Genomic DNA, 10,304 nt, shown 5'->3' with positions numbered 1-10,304 from the left:
CTCCACTCACACAACGAGTCCTACTGAATTCAGAGGGATTACTTTCCACACACACAGTAACAGAACCCAGGTGTGGCTGACAAAGATCTGTCACCAACACACTGCAAGTCAGAACTAGAGATGAAGTTCTTTGAAGGTGATATCAACAGGGTGCACAGTGACAGCAGAAATACGTTTTTCACCCACTGAGGTCTTAAGGAGAGAAGCCATCCCAAGCTCTTCCCTTTTTCACTTTGGGAGAGGGAAGGGAATTTTATCCCCTCCATCCATTCCTGAAAGCTGCGACAAGCTCTCTCCCTTAGAGTTAGAGCTGCCAAAGGACACTTGCTATCAGAAGAAAGTCCATCCACACAACAGCAGACTGGAGCTCCAGCACCGATACAGAGGGCTCAGTAGCAGTAGTCTCCAACAGGTCCTCTATCCCATAGTGGCAGCTCCTTCCACATGATTGTGCCAAGATATAGCGGTAACTGTCCTCCCCAGCAAGCGATTCAGCAGCAAGTGGCATGTTGATGTCTCCTTGCAGCAGCCTCTGTCTTGATGAATCAGGGCTTAGTGGCAACAGCTCCAGCCCAGAGTGTCCAGGTGGATGTGTCAGGTAGCCAGAAGTACCCTGCAGCTTGGCAGTGGCCACGTCAGAATTGTTCTGTAAGGGGTAGACCCAGGCACGTTAATCACCACCCAAGACACGCGCACTCTGCGGTAAAACCACATCAAACCTACATCTGAAGCAGGTAGGTTAAGGATGAGCACACACCCAAGGACACTCTGCTAGATACTCTTCAGCTTCAAGCAAGCTTTGAGCAAAACACTCCAGTTATCACTGGACAAAGCTGGACAAGATCTGTAGCTGACATGTGACAAAGCAAAACTGAGTTCTGCCAGAAGTTCTCAGGACTATCCTTTATAATTTCCTCCTTCAGCTTGTAGCATAACTCCTTTTCAATAAGGGTCCTTCAGTCTGCTGTTAGGTACACTCTTGCTCAGAAGAGACCAACTTGCTTGCTCATTAAAATCCACTAGATTTCTCCCAGGAGGGATCCACCTAGGCCAAGGAGCTTTGGCACTCAGTTGCTACGACAGTATGAAACTCAACTGAGAGGCTATCTACGGTGCTCACAGAATTGGCAGCTTTGTCTTGGTCTACAGCCTCTAAGCACCAGAAATTTCCTGATACCTTGCAAAGAAGGCATGAAAATGCTCAGCACTGCTCTTACAAGAGGCGATGATTCACTTGGCTGCTGCACCATCTTCCATGATGGAAGTCTACCATGGTTTCTTGCACTAAACCTGCCTCTGCCCAGATATTAGGGAGTTTTTCTTTGTAAGTCCACTTATCTCAGCAGAGCTTCCTTTCCTCACTTTTTCTTTAAGACAGCAACCAGAAAGTTAACAGAGCTGTTGAAGAACTTGCACAACTCAGGTGGTTTTGAGAAATCAGAGCCAGTCATTCTATATGTAATCTACGTGTTTCGAGGCATTTCAAGTGTTAAAATATGCATGCAATTCCCATATGGGTAACTGGAACCTGGAAGGACTGGAAGGCATTTCAAGTCAGTTTTCATACCTGCTTTCTCCTCATTTACACACCAACATGGCCATTTCTGTTTTCTTGTCGAAGTTTTTTCCTTTCTTCTTTCTCTTCATACCGAGGACACTTTTTCCTGACCCTGTGGAATTATGGCATGTTAGAAGTCATTTTGAACCCTGATGTATATCCTGTCGTCACCAGTCCCCATGTCCTCTGCAGCATTTAGACTCATGTGCTTTGAATCCTCAAGCAACTCCTCAGCACCAGGAAGTTTCAAGCAAGTTAGTTTTTAAACATTAAGCATCAAGCAGTACTTGACAACAAAATCAAGGGGGCCCCCAACTTAGGCACTGGCAGTTTTTCTTTGCAGAGCCAGGGTTTCTTGGCTTAAGCCCAGTTAGGTTGCAAGATGAAGAGGGTTTATTGCTGGAACTGAGCATAAGCACCAGGAGACTTTCTGGGGGACGGACTTCCAGGTGGCTTTAACAAACAGCTGCAAAGACCTGACTGCCTTCCTTCTCCTCCCGCCACAGCCCTGTGGACTTCAAACATCTCAAGTCCCTTGTCCCCTTGATGTGTCCTTTGAACACATCATAGGCAAGTTCCTTACTGATTTTCTCCTAATTTCTCCAGTCTTTTCTAGTGACTGTTCCTATTAGACCATCTAGTTTCTCTGGGTGAAGGTATAGATTAATGAATCACATGCTTCAAGCCTGTGAGGGTTCAGAGCATGAAACAAATGCAACCCTATTCCATGGCTTGCTCCAGAAACTAGCCATGATCATTTGCTCTTACAGCACTACAGAACTGGTTATCTCTCCTAGCAGCAAGGAGTAAGGCAGTGTTCAGAGAACAAGTGTTCATCCCAGCATTCCTCAAGTTCAGATCTAAATATGAAGCAACAGTGAAGTGACAAATGCACACCTTGTTTCCTGAATTGCAGGGAAGGGTACAGCACGTACCCAATTCAGTTGATGTACTTCATCAAGATCTAAAATTAGACTGAACTTTTGAGCTTCACCTACAACATCCCAAGCCCTAGTGTGGTAAGATGCAGTGTCAGAACTGGAGAACAGCTCCGATACTCAGGACACGCTGGAGCTGGGCTTCCCGTACTGACAACCTAACCTCAGCACAACCTCCAGGTGAAAACGCCGGCACAAAACAAAAGGCAGAGGTGGGTGTAAGCTGCTGTGTACTGATTTTTAGCAGGTACAAAGAAGAGTTTGATATATGGCTTGAAACATGTAGCCAGGAAAGCTCTTTTAATTTATTCCCAACAGGTCCCCAGACTCTGATTACCCACCACACTGCACTGTCAGCAGTTGGTTAGGCTGGAATGATTGCTCCCTCCATCTTAAAAGCAAGAAGTACAGTATTTGGGACTGACAGCATTTCTTTCCCCATTTCCTTTGCTCCCCTCCCCCCCATGTAAGTATTTAAGCCCAGCAACCTCCATTAATGAACGGACAGTTGGAGTGCCCTTTCCTTCCCTCCAGCTGTGTACCCAGCTGTTGGGTAATAGCCACGCATGCGGCTGTTGCATTACTGCTTGCAGGCTTCTCCACAAGGATTAGGGAAGGCACTGCTGTGTCAGCACTAATGCTCCTCCTCCACTTCCTGCTAATGTTCTGCAGCACTAACCATCCTGTGGCAGCAAGAGCAGAAAGGCCCTTGTTGTAAACTGTAAGGGTCACAGGCTGCCCACAGCCAATGGCCAGAAAGGGTAAGGAAACAGTCACTTATGAACTTCTCAGACCTTACTTCTACCCTGTGGGATAAGAACTCAGCCCTTTTGGATGACTGGCACACATGTCATTCAGATGAGCCACACACATTTTGAGGCTACTGTACACAAGCCCCGCTCACGCTTAAGCTAGACAGACACAAAGGAGCATAATACTTACTGCACTATCACAATGATAAGTACAGTAATGAAGCTGATGCTTGAGAGCAGGACAGCTACCACTACCAACACAGTCTTCGAGTAGTCTGCCACATCATTCTTCCTTTGAGTCTTCATGAACTGTTCACCACAGCGCTCACCAAAAAAATCCTGATGACACCTGCAAGTAAACAGTAACACAAGTTCTTATCAGCTCCAGTGCTGTCTGGAGCCAAGGACACCCACACACATTTGAACCTGACTTAGACATCTTCAGAGTTTCCCATGAATCTCAAAATGCTCGCTTCAGAGCGTGTTCATGAAATACAGTCACTGCTCTAGCACAAGGTTTGTCAGCATTTCAACAAGTTGAGATTAGTTTGGGCGTGATGTTCCAGGAAGACACGCCTTTTCATTCTTTTGGTTTGAGTTTATGACCAACTGATGAGTTCAGTGGCTTGTTATGCATCTCAGATTCCATCACCACTTAATTTACATGGCAGAAAGATTCTCAGTCAAAATACGGCAGGAGATGGATCTATGCCAAGTTGACACTGATTTTTTTCCTCTGAGCCCTCGCACGCCACCGGCTCACGCCCATCACACCTAACTCGCAAGGCACAAGAAACTTACTTGCAGGTCACCATCTGGAGATGTTCTAGGTATATGCATTCACCATGGATGCAAAAGTTTTTGTATTCCATTTCACAGGGAGTCCCTTTCTTTTTGTTTTTCCCTTTGTTTTTCTTCCTTCTTGATTTGCCGACATTCTTTTCACCCCCCCTCTTTGTTGGCTTGGGTTTAACCACAGGTTCAACTGAAAAAAGGACAAGATGACTCAGTCTAGCAAAGCTGAAAAGCTAGGTTCTGTGAAAACTGAATTACAGAATTTGGCGAGGGGTAGGGGGATGGTCACTGCAGGAGAACCTGTGACCAGGAAGCATAGGATGCAAGTGAGCATGCGGCTGGGCATTTCACACCCACCACAAAGGCAGCAAGCTTAGAAGCTCAGTAAGCACAACTCTGTCACCATTAAGTCCTGTGCAATGCAGATCAAAAGCAGTAGGAGCAGATATGCTGAGAGCACCACTGGAGATGAAGAACAGCAGAGCTGAAGGACTGACTGCAGCATCTCACAGCATAAGATACTTGAGTGAAACTGTACAGGTTCAAGCAAAGACCTGTAAAGAACACTGAGTTCATGCTGAACCAAGCCATCCACTAGTTCTATATTGACGGATACACAAGGCTAACAGCCTCCACCGCTCTAAACTCTCCATTTGCATCAGTGATGAAAGGTATTATAACGCACTAGATAGTCCAGGGCACTTGCAGAGGCAAGACAGCTAGTTATCCCAGTTAGCATACTTGTTTCTCCCAAATAACCTGCAGTGCTGTCTTCGGCAGAAGATAGTTCGTTTCCAGTTCTGCTACTTTGGGAGATGCCGAGTGCACCAAAGGAGTGAAGGCAGGACAGTCCGCAAGAGTCAGGTTATTTGTTCTCCCGCTTACTGTTGCCCCTCATTATCTCAATTAAGAGAAACCTCTAGAAGAGCATAGTTTAAAATGCCGGTGACTTAGTAGCCTTTGGATTTAAGCAAGGGCAATCATCTTCCTTTCACTGGGGAGAACAAACTGACTAAGGGTCATAAGCTCAGAGGCTGCTCCATGCAGCGGTCAAAGCTCCATAGCGTTATTTTAGAACTGGTTGGTAGAAACCATCCCTTTAGTGCTAGCCGCAAAGCAAGTCTTCTCAGTGCAGCACTGTGCTGTTCAGGAGTAACAGTTAACCAGGTGAGCTTGAACAGGTCTGAAGAACAGTAAAGCTATTTACAATACTCTTCAATTTCTCTATTGTGCTCTGCAGATCTAGTGAAAATAATTCTTGCATTAATAATATTTTACCCAGAGCACTATGCATATAGGCAATCACCACAATAGGACGTAACTGGATCCGACTGCTTCATAACCCTGTATTTCTAGTGACAAGAAGAGAACCTGCACAAAGAAACAAGGTGTAGTTCACTGTTGTCTAGACGGCTGATCATTTTAACTTCTAGAGCAACAAGCCTGGCTTGAAGTTACTTAAAAGCAAAAACGCCTTCAGCAACCAGAAGCCTGATTCAAATGTACTATGTAAACTAGGAACACGGTTCCTGCAGCAAGGTTTCCTGTCCCCATAAGTGTAAGCTTACTCCTGACAGCTGAGGCCTCTGTTCTATCCAGTTTGACTTGATATTTAGGTTCACACTTTCATAGTTGAGGCCTTTTCCATTCTTCCCTCTTCAAGGCTCAGCTTGTCAGTTTGATCTCTGTGTCCCTGTCTGCAAGCTGCATAGCCAGGAAAGCCATCTGCAGTTGAATCATAACAGCTTGAAAGCTCCACAGATAAACCTCATGCCAAGCAGAAGAGCTGGTCTACAAACCAACCACCTTTGGTAACAATTCTGGTTTCTGTGCAGTTATACAACACTTAAGTCACCAAGCCAGTAGTTTTACAGGCTGAACTGCTCAATAACGCTGACATTCCTGTTTCCCCTGGAGGTCTTCAACTCATGAAAAACTTGAGCAAGGGTCCACAAATTCCCTACACTGAGCCTCTGGAGCATGGTCCCCCTTCACCCAAGAGGTCTTTTAGCCTTATACAAGTGTCAGGGTGTTTCCGCAGGAAAAACAGTAGCCAGACCCACCCTACAGGGCAACAGCACCAGCCTACTAACATCTACTGACATTCAAATCACTTGTAGGTACCTGGCTTGTATTACAATTGCACTTCAGCCAGAACCAACAAAATCCTCCCATCCCCACAGTCAGGTGGGCTATTCAGATCTCCTCACAGCTTAACAAGTGGACAAACTACAATAAACCCACACGAGAGCTACTGACCATGAAGTACTGCCTCAAAGATGCTTAACAAACTTTTCTGCAGCCACTTAAGGGGTTTAAGTGTTTGCTTTCCCAGAAATCTTAAGTCAACTGCAACCCAAATAAGCCACCATGAGAAAACACCCTGAAAATCCTTTGAACAAGGACAACCTGATGTAAACCCCACCTTTAGGGCCAAACAGCACCCATAAGCCTCACTGATGCTTCCATGCAGGGCAGGTGGTAGCTCCGCCATGACAGCTCTCCTGTCGGGTTTATCAGGAGGGGAGCAGCACAGCAGGCAAGCAACCAGCTAACCTGCAGCTGCCACACACCCTGCTCGCACTCACTCTGTTTCCATCCCTGGCAGCCTATTTCTAACACAAGTGTCAAGCAGAAGTATGCTTTTGCTCTGCACTAAGTGCAGCAGCCTGACGAGAAAGGTAAGACACAAAGCAGCCGGTGCTCACATACAGAGAGCCCTCAGGCCCGGGGCTGCCGAGCCCATCTCTCACACCTGTCCCCGTCCTCAGGCGCCGGGAGGGCTGCTGACTCACCTCGGATCAAGTCGTCCACGATGTACTGGTGCACGGGCAGCGCCTCCTCGTACTCCTCATCCTCCTCGTAGTCGGGACCCGACACGGCCTCACCCTCGCGGGCCTCCGGCTCCCGCTGGCCAAGGCCCCCCTGCCGCTCCGGCTCTGTGGCGTTGGGCGAGGACCCGGCGACAGGCCGGCAGGCTGTGAAGGAAAAGGGGTCCATGGGCAAGGGGGCAAAGCAACCGCCGCCGCGCGACTCCCCCCTCACCCCCTCCCCTTCCCGCCCTGCGGGGTCCCCTCAGCCGCCCGCCCCACACGCACCTGCCAGCAGAGCCAGCGCGGCGATCAGCGCCACGGCGCGCATCAGCGGTTCCGGGGCGGGCGGGAAGGAGGGAGGGAAGGAGGGAGGGTGACGGCGACAACGACAGAGAGAGAGAGAGGGACGTGTGTCGCGGCGGGGCACAGCGCTCCATGAGGAGCCGCCCGCCGCCGCCGCCCGCTTTATAGGCGGCCGCCGCTCGCGCGCCTGGACGTGGAGCGGCGTCAGCGGGGCGGGGCGGGGCGGCAGGTGAGGGCGGGGAGGGCGGGCGGCGCAGGGGCCTGGGCGGGGGGTAAGGCCGCGGGGAGGGACCCGTACCGGGGGCCGGGGCCGGGGCCGGGGCGGGCGCGGCTCGGTGGTCGCTGCTCTGCGGAGCGGGGAGGCAGAGCAGAGAGGCTATTTTCCCGCAATAAACCTGGTGCTCAGCCTTCGCCCGGGTCCGAGTGCGTTTGGCTGAGCGGCGCATGAGTAACGACTGAGTAAGGAGTGGAAGGGAGGGTGGGCAGGCATCCAGGCGCGGGCAAATGTGCTCCTTGGGGGCACTTGGGCTCCTCATTGCCTCAGTAGCCCTTGGCCTTACCGCTGAGCTGTTGCATAAGAAAGCGTGAAGCAGACTTACTTTTAGGGGAGAAAACCGAGGGCAGCGGGTTGCAACGTGCTGGTGTAGGGTAGGACCCCAGAAAAGGCCTGTGGGGGGGCGAGGGCAAAGGGATCGGGTCCCTGCCACCTCGGTGCCCAGGAACGGCAGGGCGGCAATGCTGCCGAGCGTGGGTAAAGGAGGATCTGAGCGACCTTATCCTCTAACTGAGAGGGGCTGGAACACTACTTACAGCTCGGGAAGCTGACAAAGCCTTTGCTCCAGGTGGCTGGGATCCAAGTTGCTCAGTCATTAAACCTTCTCCCCTCTTCCACACACACTGAAGGAGGATGTGCGGCTCCCGGTGCTGTCTTTGCCAGGTCAATCCCAAGAAGCGATGCCCAAGAGCTCTGAAAAAGAAGTTGCCAAATCGGTTGCTCGGACCTTAACCTGCAGCAAAGACAGCCCCAGCAAACCTCCGTAAGCCCCTTTGTGCGTAGTGCAATTAAAACTGATTGTCATTAGCTGACAGCTTTACTGTTGGGGTTTTTTGTCATTGCGTTTCCCCTCGTTTCCCACGCCTTTTGTCATAGTGTCTACAGCAGAGGAAAGATGAATCCTGCTCAGCTGCTGCAGGCCTGGGACAGAGAGTGCTCGGTCCAGTGGCAGCACCGGCAGGCAGCTGCTGAGCAGCTCCTGGGCCAGAGCACAGTCATCATCTGGGGGAAGCCAGGGTCTTCAGAGGGCCCTTTCTTTCCCCCTCAGACGAGAGTTCCCTTCCCACCAGACCCCTGTAAATCCCAGGGCCTGGTGTTAGCAGAGACCGAGTGTGTGTGAGTGCCTTCTCCAAAGGCAGAGACTATGGGGTTTGGAGTCTTCTGTTGAAATGTGGGGTTGGTTATGTAAGAATGGCCAAAGGGAGGTTTGTAAACTAGGAGTTTTCCGTCCCCCCCCGCCCGCCATGCTCAAGGCCATCTTCCTCAGGGAGGCACTGCAGCTTCCCGCCTGAATTTTCTTTTTTGCAGCCGTTAAAATGAACTGTTTCTGCCAGTTTTTTATTCACTGGAAACACTTCTAATTAATTCTTTTAAGTTCAGTCCGAGGAATATACTGAGCACTGAAAATTTCAGCCCTGTGCACTGTGTGCTATGCTTGGCAAACTGCTAAGCAACTGAAAGGAGCAGCTTAGCAGGGGAAAGGTTGAATGACCCGAGTGCAATTGCCCGTGTTACCTACACTGTTTAGAGACCAAACACAGCATATCCAACGCCTGACTCACTATGTTCCTTCTCTCTTCCAATCTGCGGCTGGTGGCTCCATCTCACCGACTGGCAGCAGCGAGGAATTTGGCTTGGTGTGCTTTGAATTTGTCAGGCATTTTACCGTCTTCCTCCTGCCGCTCCTGCTTCCTTGAAGAAGGGGCAGCCTGGCATCAGCCAGCACCACTCCTTGGCATGCAGAAAACGCAGCAGGGTGGAGATGGCCACCGGCTGTGCACAGAGAAGTTCATGTGGGACATCAGGGGAGCTCTATCCAAATGGCGGTGTCTTGGCAAAGCCCTGCTTGGCTGCTTCTCCAAGAGGACACTCTCCAGAGGCCACGTGTTTCAGGACATTCCAGGTGGGATCCCACTACAAGCCCCAGCTCTGCTGTGTGCTGTCGGGGAGGAGACCTTAAGTTTGGCCGTGGCCACCTTCCAGGGCTGGAAGGACACTAGGACTCTGCCCCCAGGATGAGCTCCCAGAGGATGTCCCCAGGAGTGGTGAAAGGAGAAGAAGCCTTGAGGGGATTGCAAGGCTCACCCCCGTGGGCTGCCCCGCTGCGGCTAGGCCAGTGGGGCAGGTTGCTGGGCCAGCAAGGGCAGGGCTCATCTTTGGGAAGGTGCTGGTTCCCCATGGATGCAGAGTGCCACCTACTGAGCCACCGCTCCCGGCAGCACCCAGGGTTTTCAGGCAGGCCACCCAGGCTGGGGCTGCTGCTCCAAGTGACCTTGCCCACTCCGGCTGGTCCCTCCTGTTGGTCCCAGAGCACAGGGAGCTTCCCCAAAGGCCATCGAGCCCAATGGGGCGCAACTTAGAGATTAGCAGGGAGCCTGTGCAGGGAGCTGCACGCATGGGCACAGCCAGGGTCTTTCCTTGGCATCTGCCCTGAGCCAGACCTCGTTTTCCACGGGCTGGCAGCGCAGTGGGAGGAGATGGGCTAGTGGTACACTGCCCCGTTGTTGCTGGCAGACATGAACACCTTGGGAGCCAGGCTAGTCCTTCCGGTGCCTCAACCGTCGTTGTGCGAGCCTTGAAAACCTTCAGCGCAGCCTGGGCTCAGAGAGCACCCGATGGCACCCAGTGCAGGTGGCGCTGGTGACAACTTTTTTCACCTCTGATCTCCTTCCACATCCGTGGAATACGGCACCACGGCCACGTCAGAGGGGAGGTTTCTCTCCATCAGTCTGCGTCCCTTCTCCCCAGCTCATCTCTGAAAAACATCCCAGGGATGAAGACTGTGGCTGTTTCCTGCGTCATCTGGCTACTTGCATCCACAAGGCCACCCTGGCAAGGCCCTGATGTCCTGAGGCAGCAGTTCAGCACGTC

General features: G+C 51.1%; 1 protein-coding gene across 1 annotated transcript; it reads right to left on the bottom strand.

Moving 5' to 3' along the window:
• Nucleotides 1–1,582: 1,582 nt before the first annotated feature.
• On the bottom strand, nucleotides 1,583–7,254 carry AREG (amphiregulin). The gene is made up of 6 exons (XM_086464579.1): nucleotides 7,238–7,254; nucleotides 7,142–7,206; nucleotides 6,839–7,021; nucleotides 4,050–4,233; nucleotides 3,439–3,597; nucleotides 1,583–1,670 (listed from the first exon to the last, which is right to left on the bottom strand). Exons 2-6 carry the CDS (start codon nucleotides 7,182–7,184, stop codon nucleotides 1,583–1,585), a joined length of 657 nt encoding a protein of 218 aa, XP_086320705.1. The 5' UTR covers nucleotides 7,185–7,206; nucleotides 7,238–7,254.
• Nucleotides 7,255–10,304: the final 3,050 nt, after the last annotated feature.

This window comes from Leptosomus discolor, chromosome 4 (genome assembly GCF_034619465.1).
Source record: "Leptosomus discolor isolate bLepDis1 chromosome 4, bLepDis1.hap2, whole genome shotgun sequence".
Taxonomy (NCBI): domain Eukaryota; kingdom Metazoa; phylum Chordata; class Aves; order Leptosomiformes; family Leptosomidae; genus Leptosomus; species Leptosomus discolor.
Note: the sequence above shows the minus strand (reverse complement) of the source record. Positions and strands in the feature narration are given on the sequence as shown.

Excerpts from the sequence above, each read along its gene's own strand:
- AREG (XM_086464579.1), bottom strand. The coding sequence starts at position 7,184 with ATGCGCGCCGTGGCGCTGATCGCCGCGCTGGCTCTGCTGGCAG. Across the intron at positions 7,022-7,141 it reads CGCGCTGGCTCTGCTGGCAG|CCTGCCGGCCTGTCGCCGGG; the intron begins GTGCGTGTGGGG and ends TTTCCTTCACAG. Across the intron at positions 1,671-3,438 it reads CTTATCATTGTGATAGTGCA|GGTCAGGAAAAAGTGTCCTC; the intron begins GTAAGTATTATG and ends ATAATTCCACAG.